The following is an 18,595-nucleotide window of genomic DNA, read 5'->3' as shown; positions in this document are numbered from 1 at the left end:
TTCAAAACCATAATAACATTATCACAACAACAAAAAAAGCGCAGCTGAGTTCCTTGCATTGCTTAAAATTAGCACACATATCGGCATTAGTAAAACATAAAGATGCACGAAAGTATTATGATCCACCCTCCAGGCGACCATCGTTCGCATCAGTGGCGCAAAAGCACTTTGTGAAAAACAACCGCAATATAGTAGGGACTGCGCGTATACCTCAGCCATCCATCCACGGAACGCTTTCTTTGTTTAAGTGGAGGGCGTGTGGGCAGTCATCGTGGAGTCGTAGTTCCAGTGCCAAGCCTGACTTTCTTGATACTGCTTTGCAGGGAGTTCCTGGACTGGATGCCCCGTGCCCGCTGGGCCCGGATGGTCTACCTCTACCCGGATGCGGCTGGAAGCCACCAAACACGTTAGGAGTACGCAACCTTCCATGCAATCGCCATCAGGCTGTCTTAAATACTTACTGACCGGCCTCTCGCTGATAGGTCTGATACATGACGTTTCAGTATAACTCCTTAGCGTTCTACTCTACTGCAACTTTACCAGCTTGTACTACATGCCGGGACGATCGATTCGATACCATAAGCGGCTTATAGGATGCAGTAGTATCAGAAGTGAACGCAATATGCATCTGTTTTATGAATTTAATGGTGTGCGACCTTGTGAGATTTAGGGGGCGTAAGTGTGAAGGTACTGGTATGCATTGGTTGCGCATGCTCCTGCAGATTCGTGCGGGGTCGCGTGTCAACGCCATGCTTTGACTGCATTCGCAGCTTTGCTGCTTTATCGTTGCCAGCAATTGTGGGCCATTAGTGGGCGCGCGCGTCATGATGTAACGAGTGCAGTTAACGCCTTACAGCGCCGTTAAAGCTTTGAGTAACAGCTCACTAAGACTTCTTGATGGTTTGCGACGGCCTTAAGCTACGAGCTCAACATGAAGGCAGGATTATTTTAAAGTTATCTGAGGAAATTTTTTTTTTTATCAAGGCAGCTGTAGAGTCCACTACAATCTGCAGCCGCGTGTGGATTCACTTACAACGACGGAGGCTCAGTGCCCGACCCCCAGGGACTGTGATCGGTCAGTGTCTCGTCTCCTTCAAGTATACTTCAAATTCGCCTATACATTTTCAATAGCAAAAATGTAGACGTGTTCTTGCAGAACTTGCGCTAAATATTTTCAGGGAAAGTACAGGCGGGCCTGCCTACCCCACATTTCGCCTCTGGTGGTATTTGAGGTTTTTCTTGGTTAGTTTCTTGTTTACCTTCCTTTTTTGTTTGTAATTCTCTTCTTCCTCTCCATCTCTCAGCTGGTGCACGAACTAGCCATAGGGCTGTGGCGCGAAACGTCACTTATGCAAGTGCAGTTCGTTGTTGGCCGATGCTTTTCCAGTTAATTATTATGACTGGACGACGCATATCGTATCGTATCGCGGTGGGAAAAGAGAAGGGCACTGGCCAATCGCAAACCGATCTCGTACGTAAGAGGGGCGTTTTCGAATACTGCTTTTGACATTCAAATGTTTCCCATATATACGTAAGTTAGGTTGACCGGCGGCTTGGCTACCGTCCCGTTGGTTGTACCGTCACTGCTCAGGGTATGAGTGTGAGCCACTCACGGAGTTGAACTGAAGTTCGAGCAACTTTATGAATCCAGCCCGTGGTGTTACAAAAGTAGGCACAGCACTGAAGGACATTGACCGGCATTGTGCTTAGTACTTCTTGTTCTCTGTCGAAGATGATAGATGCATTGTGAAAGCCCTCATCACTCTCACGCCTGCACTCTGGCTTCTAATTTTCCACCATTAGCGTAACCTGTCGTTGGTCGTCTTTCATTTGGTTGTGTAGGTGTGCGTAAAAGTGACAGCTAAAGCGCTTATACCTAAGTAAGTTTCTCCACGGAAGCTCCCTTTGAGGCTGGTGATTAATCTTCCTGCGTTTCTTTGTGTTGATGCCACTCGTCTTTGACGTAATACATTCTTCATCTGCAAATGCGCTTTAAAGGGCAACTGCAGCACTTTTTTGAGAATTTCGCGATATTCGAGGATTCAAATCTAGATAGGCTGTAGGTAAAGCATGCCAAGTGTTTTTGCACTAGCATTTAAAATAGTGACGGAATCGGCGATTTAATTCTGCGCTTCTCCTCAATGCACCGTAGGAGTGCAGAGAAATTAGCGCGACGTCACGGCAGGTATGATTTCAAATTACCGCTGTCGTCAGCCACACCCTGCCCTGACTCGTTAGACGCTGCCGAACAACTCTCGGCAGGGTTTGCCTTCGGTGGCGTTGGTTTTTTCCTTCGAAGGCGTTTCTGCGTTGGAAATGTACCGATACCTTCGATGACGTCATCATGCACCCCCCACTTGGCGTTGTGCGCTGCGGAGAAGCTTGAAGGGCGTCCGGATTTTAATCGGCGATTACTTCCCTATTTCAAGTGCTAGCCCAAAAAGACTTCGCATGCTTTACCTGAAAGTTTCACTCATTCGACCCTCTTAAGCGCGTCAATTTCTAAAACCTATGCAGTTTCCCTTTAAAGGGAGAAATTGAAGTTGGCTTGTACCGATTGAATACCAGCACCTAACCACAAAAATACCACTCTTACTCAAAACAAAGCTCTTGTAAGGTAGAGAAAAGCAAGAACTAAAATACAGGTATCGCCGCCGCAGGCCACTCTCGCAAATACTAGCGTAAGCGGTACAAGCGCGATGACGAAATACCCGGAAAACCATTGATCTCTGAGGCTGAAAAACGTGCATGAATGCTACGCATTTCGATACGATTTACAAGTTCGCAGCAGCAGAGGAACTCAGAATACCCCTCTAAGTGCTCCTCGAACAAAGTTCATGCCACGGCACGCACCTGCGACGAGGGAAACACCTGTGACTAACTAATGTTGCACTAGACTCCACGTTAGCAAACGCACCGCTCGGGGTGTTCGCTTCAACGTACCAAGACGCTGGGCTGCATAGGCACTGCTACGAGGACTATTATTACAGATTTTAAATATGTCCGTACGTACCAATCTCTACTCATAAATCGTTACGGTGGCTCGGCGGTGAGAGATGCCGCGCCAGTAGCTTGGCTTGCTACCGACGCTGCCGACTCCTTAGCGCTCGGACTCCTTAGTGCGCAGGCCGTTTAAAAGACAGGTTCATCACTTTATCTAGCGCAGAGAGACAGGACGAACAAAAAGCAGTCAGAACACGCGATGTCCCGTCTGCTTTCATCCCATCTGTCTGCCGTGTATTATTGCATCAATCTGTACCAACTCGCCAGAATCGCAGCCTGAACCGAAAGACAGGCTCATGACGGAACTATATGGTGCATGGAGATTCATGATGGAAGGTGTTGACTTGTGATTAAGAATTTCATAAGTGTTATTTTTGGCGATATTATTTAAGCCTGAACTAGACAGCTGTCTGAAAAGGTGTTTTCAGGCACCGAATGGAACGAACGAAATCCAGGTGCACCTTGCCGCGTGCGCGCCGATAGGCTCCCAAAGCATCGCCGGGTGGCGCTGCTGCGCCTGATGTGCAGCGCCATCTATGGGAGAAAAGTAAAAACTGGGGCGCTGCTCGCTGCTCGCGCTGCTTTCGCCACGCTTCTTTGCACGCGCGCTTCCTTGCACGTGCGCGCGCCCGCGCTGTCGCGATGTGTCGCCTGCATGAGCCACAATAAGATCGTTCAGACTGACGCGCAGTACTGCAATGCAAACTTAATTAAAGGGGGGAAACTGATTAGTCGCGTATACTGTGTGGAGCAGACGGTCGACGATGAGGAGGCCCATTTGACTGTAAAATGCGTTTCTCGAGTGAGTATTAACGTCGTGCTGTATGACATGTAACTAGAGGTATGTCCACGGTATAATTATATGCTCGAAATATGCGAAGTACTATCAGCTGTGAGAAATAAAGCGAGACACTTGTTGATCGTAGTTGTCAGTTGTTGCATGCGATGCGCAGGGCGATCCACTTACGTGCGAGTCGAAAGGACATGCGACCAGGCAACAGTTCGTCAACATTCTACTCCACCTTGGGGGAACCCCCTAAACATTTGACCACCATTGTTCACACTTGCAAGTGCGACCTGCGGGTCGCCTTCTTGCTTGAAACGAAAACTCTCCGGAATAACATTGCTTGCGCGCTTTCGAGAATTTCGTCTGCTTTGACTGCGTCTCCTGCACTCGCGCTCGGTGCGATTCTCAATGCACTACGGTGACCAGGAGGATGTCGTGACGGTATTGATGTGCACCGCAGTCGTATAAGTGTCATGATGACAGCGACAGCGGCGCGCTTTTTAGGGCCGGCCTGCCGACCTGTTTGCCTGCCGCCGCCGTCAGAAAAATACGCTAATATTGTTTGTTCGCGTTCATACCAAACCCTGGAGTAGAGCAACGTCAAAAATGAATCATTTTTGAGGATCGTTGGCCAATACCGAGCTGCTGGTAGAAGCGATAACTGCGATACAAGCATATTTCTTTTCCAAAGCCGCTTTGCTGATGCCCAGTGCTGCTCGCCTGTTGTCACCTGGCTCCGCAGTTAAAGGCATCACGGAAATCGGTCACGTCTTTGTTTTATTATGCGACGGTGAACATAGTAAAACGGTGACGCGAGTAGCACCTTTATTACAGCGCTGGCCAGTTCCGAAGTGCCCTCAGCTACAGCATCGGTGCGAAATGATTAGGCTTAGTGACGACTACGGCAGCGAGGGAGCAGCGCAGCTCGTCGCCCGGCGTGGCCGCGGGCGACGTCGTTGCCGAAAGCTCTACTGTCCGCGGACGGCGTCATTGCCAAAAGCTCCACTGTCTCGCCGATTAGTTCAGCGGCTTGCGACTCCCAGTCGCAAGGCTGGAAAATCGAGCAGCGAGCGACTTGCCTGCGCGTCGTCTGTCACTTTTTTCGTGCATGGTAGGGACAGACTCACTGGCTCTCCGAAGAGCGCGGCCGCATACTCGCGTGTTCGCGGTAAGAGTGGATCACCGTGTACATGCGCTTTGGTTTTTACATTACGGCCTTCGTACTACCTCCTTTTTGCTTCGCCGAGACCGCGTCTGTCAGCGCGAAGATTGCGCCTCGCGCGACTCTCCCGTCGCACGTGCACACAAAGCTAGCAGGGCGTCTGCTACGGCGCCGCCCCGAGTTTCCGCTGCTCGCCGCTGCGGCGCTGGCGTCGCGCTCCCAAACTTGAGCTTTGGTTCCCTATAGGAACTTGCTGTGCATTGCGGCGTTCAACCGTTGCGTCACTATGCGACCGGCAAGGCTATGCAAACGCATTTCTCATTCACGCGACTTTTTCAAAGTTGGAAATGAGCATGCAGTAATATCCTGACAGTGATTTGAAGCAAAAAAAGAAAAATATTAATTGATGTGACTCGCAGATCTCTGCAGAAAAAACACGGCATTAGATTTTTTTACCACATCGCAACACACCGCACGCTGCAAGGGAGAACAGCAAGCTATCCTTTTCCACCCCTGCTTTCCTGCCCTCTTTTTCGCGCGGTATTGTTCTCTCGTATTACTAACGCTTCCGTTCCCGTCTCCCGCCCTTTATTTTCGCCTGCTGCAATCTCGCCTTGAAGGAGACGGGGCCAGCCATATACGCGCGCGCTCTTCGCCGGCCGTTCGTCTCGTGTGTGGATTTTGCGCGTGCATTTCTCTCTGCACGGCACGTGACAGCCCGAACCTGGTCCCTTTGACTCCGGCCTCGCGCGCTTCAGCCGCAACTCACTGGGCCAGAAGACGCTGATAAATACGGCGCCGAAACGTGAGCGCCGAGAGAAAAGAGAGAGAAAAAAGCGATGACGGCAAAAAATCGTGCGAGAGAATAACGTTTAAAGGTCGGCGGCGGTGTAGCTGCCAGCATTTCCAGCCAGCAGCCCAGGCGCTATATACGCAGAGAGAAAGGGGAGCGCCTATACACTTATACTCCGCCAGCGCGGAAGCGCATGTGAGAAAGACTAGGCGCGGCACGGTATTTTCTTTTATTTTTCTTTTGCCGCCTCTTATGGTTCAGCTTTTTACTCTTTTCAAGCCTTCTGGCTGAAGCGACGAACTGCACTTTACACGAGTTCGTCGCGCGGCGTGCGCTAAGAGCGCTGCAGCTAGCTATAGCCTCTTCTATTTACCTTTCTACTCGGCATGCAAGCTGATCGTTGGAGGAAAAAAGAAACGCAAGGGCGCCGTTTTGTCTTCTGCAACTACCGAGGCAGCAGCTGCTGTCGCAACAAAAGGAGGAACCATGTCGGAGCAAGCGACGCGGAAGTTGTGAAATGGCAAGACAGCAAACAATCGCGTTCGCCAAAAACTGGAAAGTTGTGCGCGCCTGGTGGCACTGATACGCTGTTCCCGACTTCGTGCAGTAGTACAGGGTGTTCAAGATTAGGCTTTACGGAATTTAGTAAAAAAAATACCGACAGCAGTACACAAAAGTCGTTTTTGTAAATCGGTTATGCGGCCAGGTGGACACAAACAGTGAGAAAAATTGTCGTCGTAACCTGAGCAATTAACTAAAATTCATTAACTTTTTATTCTCTGCAGTTAGCGCGTGTGATTACATTAAAAACTTAGAGGCAGCGGCATTCGGCGGCTATTCTATTTTGGGCAGTTTTAATAACGCGTCTGTCTCCTGAGATATGCGCGTCTAAAATTTCATCCCAAACCGTGTAATTACGCGTGCGAGACCGCGGCGCTCGGCTTGAAGCTCCGCCCTGATGATGGGCGAGCGTTGTTTCTTTTTTGAGCGATTGCTTCTACAGTGGGTGACAAGACGTGATACCGCTTTAGACTTCAGATTCAAAGTGTTTTATTTAGACGTCGCAGTTACGGTTGTCTATGGGGCAGACCAAAAGGCAGATAAATGCCTGACAAAGAGTCTGCCCCCTTCTTGCTCCCATTGAGGCAGTGCAGAAGACACACACTCAATGAAAATACAGAATGAGTGGTTAACATTGTATTGTTTTATACTGAACGTCCTTATGCCTTTAAACGAAAACACAAAAATATGATAAAAATTAACAGGATGGTTACGCCTGGACTCACGACAGGTACGAAGCGATGTTCTTTTTGCAAATTTTCAATGACTTGCTTTCTTGAATAAAGTTCGCAGCAGGAAGGTGATCATTTAAAAAGCTGGAAATTATGTAAGTTAGTCTCTGGGTGCCGTAGTTTGTGCGTGTTTTTTCTTTATTATAATTTGCGTGTAGTGTGTTGTAGTTGCGTACTTTCGCAAGGTACTTGTGGTAAAATGCGGCAGGATCGGAATGCATTTGTAGGTAAGTGGCTAACGCTATCTTTTTGTTTCTAACATTCCATGGTGTAAGCAACTAGTGTTTTCTAAACAATGGGGCCGTGTGGCCTAGGCAAAGGGCATTTCCTATTAACCTTAGAAATTTCTTTTGCAGTAAGTATATGTTTTCTATGCTTGTTTTAGTTTCTGTGCCTCAAACAAGAATGCAATAGTGAAAACGCAAATGCATCAGTGTGTAATATAGTTGTTTCTTCAGCCAGGTAGGCAATATGTCTTTTTGTCTGTATTTGATACCAATTGGCCTAAAGATATCGAGACGAACTTTATCAATGTGAGGCGATCAATCTAAATGCTCGTGAAATAAGACGCCAAGAAATTTACGTGATATGAAACGGTTGATAGTTTCACCGCGAAAATGAATCAGTGTTTCTTGCTCGATGTACTTGCTACGCGTGCGGTGCATAAGGTGCTTAGTTTTTTTTTAGTGTTTAATTCCAGTTCATTAATATGGAGCCATGCGTATAAATTTTCCAGTCATATATTGGCGCGTACTTGTAGCGCATCTAGATCTTATCCGGTGAGGAATTCATTGCTGTCGTCAGCATACAATATTATTTCTGGCGTAAATGGCACGTGAATGATATATTTTGTGCGGTCAGGCGCAGCGATACCGCACTGCTGGTCAAGAGCGGAAATTGATAACCGTCGCCTGTAACTCCAGAGTCTTGTAAGGCGATGCGCCATACGCAACAGCGGCGTGACATCAGGGAGAAGCTTCATGCCGAGCGCAGCGGTTTCGCATGCCTAATTACACGATTCGAGCTGAAATTTTAGACGCGCATTTCTCAGGACACAGGCGCGTTACTAAAATTAAAATAGAATAGTCTTTGAATTCCACTGCATCTGCGTTTTCAATCTAAACATGCACGCTAGCTGCAGTGAGTAAAAAGTTAATCAATGAATCTTAATCAATTACTCAGGTTACAACGACAATTTTTTTCGCTGTTTGTGTGCGCCTGGCCACATAAGCCATTTACAATAATGACGTTCGCGCACAGCTCTTAGTATCTTTTTTTCCTTTAATGCGTAAAGCCTAATTTTGAACACCCTGTATAATGCGCGTGATAAGCTGGGAGAAGGAAGTAAGCGTCTAGAGCACAACTAACAGCCGCTTCGCTTCCAGCCGCCAACAACGCTTATTTGCGAAGCGCCACACAACCGAGGACAGGGAACACATGCGGAGGACCTACGCTATGCGCTTAGTTGGACGCAGCGAAAGTCCTTTCCGTTTGTGTTCCTTGCCCCTTTCCGAGTGGCGCTTAGGAAATAATTGAAGAATTCCACTAGCCCGGCATCCACCTTAGGGTAAGCAAACAGCATCTGTATCCGCTCATATTGCTGTGACCACACGCCTGTGTTGCTACTACTAGAAAAAAAAAAATTGAAAGAGGGCGACGGCTATACAGGTCCAGTTCCAGTTATACGGCGCGGAGGCGCGCAGCTGCACTGTACTTGACTTGCACCACAGTGTTTAACACTTCAGGTAATAGATGGCGCTCGTGGGATTCTGTGCCATAGAACAACATAAGAAGGCTTGAGGGGGAGAGCCAGACAGAAGCGCCCCCCCCCCCCCTTGTTTTTTTCTTTTTTGTTGGGGGGGGGGGGGGGCTTGCGAATAAGGTTTCACAATGCCTCGCGCATACAGACCCATGCTCTCCCTCCACCGACGATCCACCAGCCCGCTGCAAGGGTTGTCCATAAATTGCCCCTGCTCTTTGTCCTCTCGTTTATTCTTTCTATTTAGTTGTTTTATTCGACATCTAATCCTCTGCACCGTTTGAGTTACATTCGTGAGAACGCAACGCCTCATTCAAGACACAGTGGGGCTCCTCGGCAATGTTTGTCGCGCAGACTCGCCGAGCTTTTTGCCGCTCTTGTCACGCGAAGCGTCTCCCCTCGAATGCACACACCATTCATTTCGTGAAACTGTTTTTACCTTACGTGACTATCACTGAGAACGCCCCGTCCATCGTTACTAACCTGGGATTATGATGTTACCACTGTGCTGAGCCCAAAATGTATCACTCATTTCTCCTTTGCCTTCGGCCTTCATATCGTGCTTGTTGCTTTTGTACAGCAGATTATTTCAGGTGTTTCTGAGCGATACCCGCTCTTTTCTTAAACATCTCGACGAGCCCTCCTCTGCGCACCATTATACGTATGCTTTCGAGATGGGAGCGCTTTTAGTACCCCTGTTTTCGATGTTCAGTTTCGTCGAAGTTCGCGTCTATGGTTTCCTTATTTTCCCCTTCTATTTACTTATTTCTCTTTTCCTTTCTTTCCTCCATTCTTTCTTGTAGCCCGCTGCCTTTGCTGATAATTACCGCGAATAGTTTTCCATTTAGGGTCCCTTCTCTGAGTACGACTCATGAAAGAATTTGAAGGAAGCTAACAGTCACCGAACCCAGAGGGAGGCCCTAAATCATTCCCCTAAAGGGAAATACTTTACAGTGAAATCTGTAAAAGCTGTGATAATGTCAGCCGTGTAATATATTACGCGTTTACTCTCCCCCGTCGACGAGAAAGTGGGAGGAAGATGGGAATGGAAGAGGAAAGAGGTGCCGTAGTGGTTTACTCCGAAAAAATTCGGCACAGACACTGAGGGCTGCTTACGTGTATGAACGAGAAAGCATTACAGTCCCGCGGGTGAAATGCTTTGAAGGATCGCTCTAAAATGCACCAGAGCCTGAGCTTCCTGTTCGCGCCTCTGTCGCATTGCCTCCTCTTCTCGTTGTCGTAACTCCGGAAAAGTTGATTCATTCAATTGGCAGACTAGTGAAAACCGCAGTGTGCTGCGAAACTTAAAAAGGCGGGCGCGATGTTTGGGCTGCACCAGCCCAGTGTTTGCTTTTCCATTGGATTTGTACACTGCGGTGCCTTCACGACCTGCGGCGCAGCTTAGGCGAAAACGCGGGCTGGAAAGCTGGTAACACTCCTTGTGCCCGAAAACATCCAAGTTTTCAGCGTACCTGAGCTCCGACCCCTCCGCCGAGTATTGTACACCTGACTGGAAAGCCGAGTAAGCCTTGCGGCCAGAATTTTCGACGTAAATGTGCCGAACCATTGTATACTTCCCGCGAGCTTTGACGACCAAGAGAAAGGAGGCCTTTTGAAGATGTGGCACCTTTTTTGTTACACATTTCGGTTGGAACAAAGTACAATAATGCCCTATTGCATAATGAGATTTCGGTACACGTCATCTAAAATTCTGGCGCTCTCGGTCGTATACACTAGCGATGCGATGAACAACGGCCAAGTTGTGTGTCAAGTTCCTTGGTAGACGATGAGTTGGGCCTTGTCGCTTTATCTTGTTGTACCATCTTGGCCAGCTGCTGGAAACCAGGAGCGCTGACACGCCCCAATCCCCGGAGGCATGACTGCCAATCGACGGCGCTGTTCGGCAGTGCTTCTCATGTGCAGTGGCATCGAAGGCGTAGTTCTTTGGCTCGATGCCCAGCTTCGTTTTTATTCGATCGCTTATTTTTCCCACACTGCGGGGATGTTCTTTTTAGAGCGCAGCTCTTAGGCGCCCGTTCCTGCATTCCGCGTCGTCGTCGTCGTCGGCCTTGTCGGCTTGACCGGTTGTCCAAGAAGTAGTAGAGCGAAACGCCACCTCGATCCCGGAGGGTGGCTAGCAGCGTAATACGCCACCTGCCATCGGTGGCAGGTGGCGTGTAAACAGTCGCACCCAAATTTTGCGCTAACGACCATCGTAATCATCTGTCTATTTTTATTTATGCCTTATTTCAACAAACTGCCTACGTGTGTCTTTTTACGAAGTTATCGGGCTGTGTGGGACCATTTATTTGCGACCCAAAACGCACGCAGGAACTCACTGTCATGGCGCTCCGATCTCTCGCGCAGGGTCCTGTGCCACCAGTACCACCGGAAGAACCACTAGACTCCTAAGATCGCGTTCTACAGAAGCTTCTGGCGGCATCCATCAGAAGCAACTTCGGTAAGATGTCGCAGATGCAAGTTTCGGTCATACCCTGTGTTTCAGAACCTCGAGGTCTGTGTGCCTTGCCTCACTGAAATCTTGCTGGGCTGTGGAAGCTATGTATGACATTATCTAACCAGGGGCTCAAATGTAAAGGCTGTGAGCACGTAAGAACGGCTGGTGCTTGCCTGACCTCAGAATTAATGACAGCTCAACGTACGAAATGCGAGGCGCTATCTGATCAAGGACTGGTACATTACTGGCTAGTATAATATAACGATCATATTTCGATTCCACTCCATTTTTAGTTTATCTCCCTCTCCTTGTGATTGGCTGAAGTGAAGCCGAGTTCTGTGTTTCTTCTTTGTCAACGAAAAAAACCTTGTGTCAAGGCGCTCTTTGGCCGCAGATGCCTTTGCGCCATAAAAATTCATCATCATCATTAATTTTATTATACCGGCCCTGATTGACGTACAAAGTTGCGATTGTTAAACATATGATCTGCTGATGCCAGCTGAAGCTATACCACAGTGCTGCCAAGTTGTAAATGAGACAGGGTGCAACCCCAGCTGTCAAGTAGTGAATGCTCGCTTTTATGGAAAAGCTTGCTTGGACGATTTTGGGCACAATTCTACGCGTCTTAATATCATAGAATGTGTGGCGCCATGCCGTTTGGCCGCCTGCGCTGAAACATTGGGACTGTGTACCGCGTACATATACTGTATAATCTCAAGCTGAGCGCGCGTCTTCGTACGCGAAATCACTCTTGATCGCGCATGGCAGCAAACGGGGCGGCAGTTCGCTTAGCTGCCGACCAGTCACAAACAGATCTCACTTATACGCGCTGAGAGACTTGAGGATGTTGGTCCCAGGTCCGAATGTAAGAAAAAAAGAACCATTCGTTCACGAGCTTGCTAGGCCATAGTGTAATTGGCCATGGTCGTGGCTCTGGTCTCGCCTGCCGTCGTGACCGGCCAATCACTGTGCGCCCTTATGAAAGAGCAGATCTGTTAACGCGGTTCCTGGTTGTCGTTACGGCAGCGGCCGGTTGGAACCGGAAGTTCGCGCGCAAAGTCAGCGCATAATAAACAACGGCGACAACGGCATGACAGTTATCCATGCTTTTATCCAGTCCTTGTCGTTTAGCTTTTTACATTGTTCTGCCTTTTCCCCGTGACACAACGCGAAGTGATGAGCAAAGCTGCCATCTCTCTCTCTCTTTCTTTTTTCGAAAGTTCTGTGAGTTCGCTGTCGCGAACTCAATAAGGACGTTTAAAATTCGGGTGAGAGTGTACCACAGGGGATACCTGCGCAACGGAAAAAACCTTCAACAGCATATGGGAAAATAGATGTAATCTCGGCACCGACCGAATAATTTGATCAGCAGGTAACATTGATGTCATATAGACGCATTATTGCTTAAAGAAATATATTTGGTTGCGTGTTTTGTTCTTTGTAACGATGCGTGATAAGTTAGTATAAATGAAATATACCACAGGGGTGACCCCTTTATTATAATTTCTTACGCATCGTTGCAAAGAAAACGCGGAACCAAAAATTTGGTGCCTTTTTCGTTTAAATATTTGACAAAATGAGGACGTTTCTTTGCGATGACACAGGGCCAATTTGTGGCGCATAATTATGATAGTAATGAAAGGTATAGTGCCCACTCAAAAACATTGGCAACACTTCAGAAGGTGTAGGAAAAAAGAGTGATGGCTTAAATTTCAAGGTAGGAAGTCTTGTTCTCTGTTTACTGAGTCGTTGCAACGTGCAAAGGAGCGCGTAGTTATGCAGTTGACAACCACAGCAACCAGATTAGTCGGCTCTGACCGAGACAGTGTGAAATTTGCATTTCGATCCTAGCCCATGCAGTGGTCCATGCATTGCTGCGCAGCCACAATCTCCAAGATTGACCGCTTGGCGCCGTCTTTGACAAAAACAGGATAGCATCGAAAAAAAAAATATCGCTGCTAATAGCCCTGTATGTCTGTATACACGTGCTACTTTCGTAAAGCAGTAGTTTTATTTGGATTCGATCCCGGCCACGGCGGCCGAATTTCGATGAAGGCGAAATTCTAGAGGCCCGTGAACTGTACGATGTCGGTGCCCGTTAAAGAACCCCAGGTGGTCGAAATTTCCGAAGCCCTTCACTACGGCGTCCCTCATAGCCTGAGTTGTTTTGGGACGTTAAACCCCAATAAACTAAACTAAACTAGTTTTATTTGGAAAATGGATAAGCGATTTCGAATTCCAATAATTTCAGATAGCGATAGTTCCGAGTGAAATTGAGCCCTTTGGAATTACTTTGTCACAACCTGTAGTATCATGCCTCACAATTTGTTGCCATCAAAGGGGAAGCCACAGCTGACGCCAGCGAGTAAGGGCCCGAATTCACAAAGCTGTGCGCGCGTTAAAATGGTGCTGTCTGGTTGGCCGACACAACGGGGCCGACGCACAAGCGCCATCCATCGTCTTGTCTCGTGCTGTTGCGCTCTTTCCTTACAATGTCCCGCCACCAAGTGGCGTTATAGTGACCTCCAGCCCGCGTAGAAAACTGAACTTTGCGGCGCGCCGTTCGCGGTGCAGGCACTATCGACAGCCCGCGGGGTACTCGGCAGGGGCTTCCGAGGACGCCCGGAAGGCTAACGTGCGACTCCGTGTTTATTCTTATTCCCGCTGGCAGATGTCATCGCTCGACGCTGTCGCCGCCGCAGAGCAGCGCCGCCGGGACCGCACCGGTGGGCCGTGGAACGTCGGTGGCCGCCGCAGCTTCGGAGAAGCACAGCGCAGCCGCACCCTCGGCACCCACTGCTATTTACGGGTTCTTTTTCGCTGCAAGTTTTGCTCTGTTCGCAGCCCCGGCGCCTTCGACGCGCGCGCGCACACACAGACACACACACGCACACGCACACACGGCCCTGCAAAGGCGCCCGCTTCGACCGAGCCCCGATGACAGCGCGGCCGAGCGCGGAGGTGTGCCCTACCACTGATGACCTCCCCGCATCACCCGTCTTTCTTTTTCTCTTGACTCGTTTTTCGTCTTCAAATATTCGCGAGGGAAAGAGGGAGGGGAGGGGGAGAGTGACAGGCTCAAGGGCGATGTCAAGAAAGCTCGCTAAGGCCCCAGTGGCATATGCGTCAAAACTACGGGCGAAGACGCTACGGCGTTCGCAACTGTTTATTCGACCAGACAGATGAGGTCGTAGCGGGCGACTTTCTTTTTTTTTTTTTAGGTATGAGTAATTTTCTCAGTCTATCTGGATACAATACGCGTGTTCGCTAGCGAGAGTGCCCTCAACGAAACGAGGGTCTAGAAAGGCGTTCCCTGTGCCGTTGCCTCTGCTCATCTTCAGTGCAGAAGTGTGGGCGCCAAATTTGGACAGCCCATTGAGACCGAGGCATCGCAGCCACTTCTCCAACATGTTGCTATTTGCCTCGACAGTGCGTGTTGCCTCCAGGAGTAATCAAATGCTGGACAACACTGGACGCATCCGAATCAGAAACCGATACAAATTGTAATAGTAAAAATGGCAGACATTAGGTCACGCGAACACGAGAGTACATAAGTATAACTATATGCAACACCATGCTTGAATGATTCATTCCAAAACTTCACTTAGAAGACCTCGCACTGATCGTTTGGTAGCGTACTTGCTCTGTGCAGTTGCTGCCTTCCGTTGCTGTTGTGCGACGGTGACGGAATGATTCCAGCTGCAGTACATAGATGGCGTGCACCTCCTCCCTCCTCTCTCTGTATTCTCGATCATTACCTGTATTTTCGATCATTGTAAATGCCATCACCTCACCTGCACCACGTGACTCGTCAGCTGTCACTAGACTAGAAGCAACGAGAGAGTTTACTTCGGCTTTTTTATTTTTGCGTTTGTCGCGCCCAGCTCAGCGTCCGGTAATTATCAGCGTTCTGTCGGAACAGCGTGCACAGTGTCCTCTCCGGCAGCTGTACCACGTGGCGTTTTCCGGCGGCGAGGCATTCGAGAATGTTCGCGATAACACTGAACCATTTTCTTCGCGTCGGAAAGCGAACGCATTTGCTTACTTCGAATTCTAAGAAACGGCACCGCTCGTCGGTCTGAGCTCGAACGTGTGACAAAAAAAAAAAAAAAAAAACTCGTGGGCATGGCTGCCTCGCTAGAGACTTGATTCTGACGGCAGACGTATCGGAACATTGCGCCAGAGCCACCAAACTCACTAAGTTTCTTTCAAGAAACCGAGATCGTTTCCTCTGCGACCCTTCGACGGTCACGTTAAAGTGCAGAACTATCGTTCGTCGCAAAAAAAGATGAACAAAGAACAAAAATCACCTTACCAATGCCAGTAGAGGTGGAGAAGAGATAGGCGGCGCGTAGTTGGAGGCGCTGTCTTCTACTACTAACTATTTCAATCCGCAAGGAAACCAACAAAAGGCTTGCGCCTGTCCCGTGTAATGTCAGTGAAACTTCCCATGAGCCACGCTCACTACTCCAGCACATCGTGCTTATTCCCCGCAGTTCGAAAACAGCCGGCAACTATATCGCCAGATCGGTCGCGCTGCGGCAGCCGGCGATTTCTGTTCTCACATCCGTGCACAGCCAAACGAAACAAACAAACAACGCAAACACTACAGTGAACAAAAAAAAAAACAGTCATCGTGTGTCGTGACCATGTATAGAACGAGAAGGTGCGCAATACTTACTTTTGTCTCCTCGCAGAAACACTGCGACGGCGGGCGCCCAGAGTTACCAGTGTGTACCGACTTGATGTTTGTATGCGCCATTGACGCGTACCAGCGAACAGGCGCCGGAAGAAACGTTGTCCCCCTTCCCCGAAGTCACCCGATCCCAGTGGGCTTGGGCGCCGCCATCCCTCGGAGTCTGCGCTCTCTCGCTGCAATAGTCGTGCCCGCCTAGCAGCTCCCGAGGTACGAGCGACACCGTGCGTGGCGGTGGGTGCAGGGGCTTCGAAGGCCGCGCTAAGACGCTTTTCAGTGTCCAAGGTGGTTGTTTGAAGCCGTGATCGGTGAACAACAGCGTTCCGCTGACACCGCGCGCGTACTATACTGCTAGCACTCACGGGCTAGGAACAGAGTACGGTACAGCGCAGGCTCAACCGCCACCACCTGTGGCTGGTGCGGCTGCTGGTAAGCGGGGGGCGCTCGGAGAGGGCACCCAGCACAAACCCCCCACAAGCCGTCTCTCTCCCATAGCCACGTGTTCCGTTTTTCCTTGCTCAAGTCCGCGTAAGCACTTTCGTGCGTTGGTGCGCTAGAAGTAGAATCCAAATGGGGAGCTCGGCGCTTTCGTCGCCGAAAATGGACCCGCTGTATGTATTCCACGATTGGATATGCGCGCGGCGTCCTTTAATCGGGGTCGAGGATGTTGTTCGATGTACTTTGGCTCCGCTCGTGCCGACCAGGATCTGGTGACTTCGCAGTTTGTCCTCGTGCTGTTCGGTCCCCTCCCTTCCCCCAACTAGAGTCCCACTACGTGTGTTCGTGTAAACTCAGGAGGCAAAGTTGGAAGCTAAGTTATTGTTTGACGTCGCATTCGTATTCATAGTGTGAAATAAAATACTTTTTACTCTTTACGCGTTTCCCAGTGTGTCGTCCCTCTTTTTGCTGGAGAGTATACTCATCTGCCGTCACGGCAGATGGCGGTTCATGGGGTTCATGGGTTCATGGGGTGGCGGTTCATGGGCTGACACGTGGTGGCAGTTCCACCCTTATCACGTCGGTGAAGCGCCTTCATGTACTGGATTCTACCATTCCGTCCACCGGAGGTAATTATGCACGCAAATTTTCACTCTAAAAATTAGCCTAGACCCGCCGCGGTGGCTCAGTGCTTAGGGCTACTGAGCCAGAGTTCCTGGGTTCGAACCCGGCCGCGGCGGCTGCGTTTCGATGGAGGCGAAACGCAAAAGGCGCCCGTGTTCTGTGCGATGTCAGCGCACGTTAAAGATCCCCAGGTGGCTGAAATTAGTCCGGAGCCCTCCACTACGGCATCTCTTTCTTCTTTTCTTCTTTCACTATCTCCTTTATCCCTTCCCTTACGGCGCAGTACGGATGTCCGCAGAGATATGTGAAGCAGTTACTGCGTCATTTCCGTTCCTCAAAAGCAATTTTCAATTTTCAAAAATTAGCCTACTCAAATGAATAGGTCCGCGTGAAGGTGCCGCGTTCACAATAAATAAACCGGGACGCAGGTCCGCACCAATAAGTTATATTGTCGTGTTATTGTCAGAATGAAGAAGACAGGTTGCGAGACTACAAGGGCAGCCATTGGCCGAACCCAACGCCGAGAGAGCAACGACGAGAGGAGCTGATCCACGTCGTTGCTTCTACTTTTCGCCGCGCTGACGACGACGGCGATGGTGCAGCTACATAGGCCCCCCGGCTAGCGAAGGAGCCCGGTTGGGTGCAGAGCCAGAACGATACGCGTCGTGTTCCTTTGGTGACAGCAGGGTCAAGGAACGGAGAGGGTGATGAGGTGACGGAGACGGGAAGCAGGGCGGTGTTATTGCGAAAGCAGTACTGCTCGCAGTTTGAACCCTTCAGCGTCGTCCCGGCGGTGTAACCACGTTTGACCTTTAGCATGACCTCCGCTGTGACGTCACGCCAGACGGAGAGAGACAGAGCCCCAACTCGTCTCGTCGCAGTCATCCCAGCGTAACCGCGGTGCGCCGAGCAGCAGCTGCGCGCCGCTGCCGCGAGGAGGCGCTCGCTATGGTGAGGTCACGCCAGACGGAGATATATCGGGCTCCGACCCGGCTCGTCGCAGTCGTCCCGGTGTAACCACGCTGTGCGTTTCAGCCAGGCCATGTCGTCCGACATGCACAAGGCAAGGCTGCAACGATTCGCTCAAGCTAGGAAACGACGGCGGGCTGAAGAAATGGATGAAGTTGCTTTCGCAATTTCCGGGCTTAACCAAGCTGAGCCTCTGCCAATTTTTGGGAGTGCATGGTGGCAGCGGGTCCTCGGCGGTGGCCGCTTTAAGCCTCAACAGAGACGATGTCTCGACGATCGTGGAAATCAAGCGTAGAGTGTTTCTCACTGTGCTTGATTATGTTTCTCACTACGCTTGATTATGCAGTAAGGACCGTCGTACAGGCGTTGTAAAGGCTTCCGAACTGAGTCGCGACGGACGAACACATGTTTTGCCGTCTCCAAGTCGGAAGGTATGTAGGGGCAAGCACAGTGTTGTAGGCGAGGGTTCGGATTGCGAAAATTGCGCAGGGCGCACCTCAGCTGCAAGACTTACTCGGTTGATAAGGGCATGATCGGGTGGTTTGAGAATCGAAAAACGCCCCTAGAAGACGGATGGAAGAACCATGGACGAGGTCGGCAGGCGTGAAGTTAAT

At 49.8% G+C, this 18,595-nt stretch overlaps 1 protein-coding gene across 13 annotated transcripts in view; it reads left to right on the top strand.

Annotated features, from left to right (window-relative positions):
- LOC149353166 (uncharacterized) overlaps positions 1 to 16,825 on the top strand; it is a 331,688-nt gene extending 314,863 nt beyond the window's left edge. For 12 of the 13 annotated variants that reach the window (XM_089582368.1, XM_089582359.1, XM_089582362.1 and 9 more), the window contains 3 exons: positions 324 to 413; positions 11,164 to 11,257; positions 13,926 to 16,825. In XM_089582368.1, the coding sequence (XP_089438494.1) occupies positions 324 to 413; positions 11,164 to 11,208 (135 nt within the window). In that variant the 3' untranslated portion in view covers positions 11,209 to 11,257; positions 13,926 to 16,825. Of the gene's footprint in view, positions 1 to 323; positions 414 to 11,163; positions 11,258 to 13,925 lie in introns of those variants that run through there. The other variant, XR_016290916.1, reaches the window with a different exon arrangement.
- Positions 16,826 to 18,595: the final 1,770 nt, after the last annotated feature.

The sequence above is a fragment of the Amblyomma mixtum genome, chromosome 3 (genome assembly GCF_055824585.1).
Source record: "Amblyomma mixtum isolate Tamu chromosome 3, ASM5582458v1, whole genome shotgun sequence".
In the NCBI taxonomy this organism is placed as follows: Eukaryota; Metazoa; Arthropoda; class Arachnida; order Ixodida; family Ixodidae; genus Amblyomma; species Amblyomma mixtum.
Note: the sequence above shows the minus strand (reverse complement) of the source record. Positions and strands in the feature narration are given on the sequence as shown.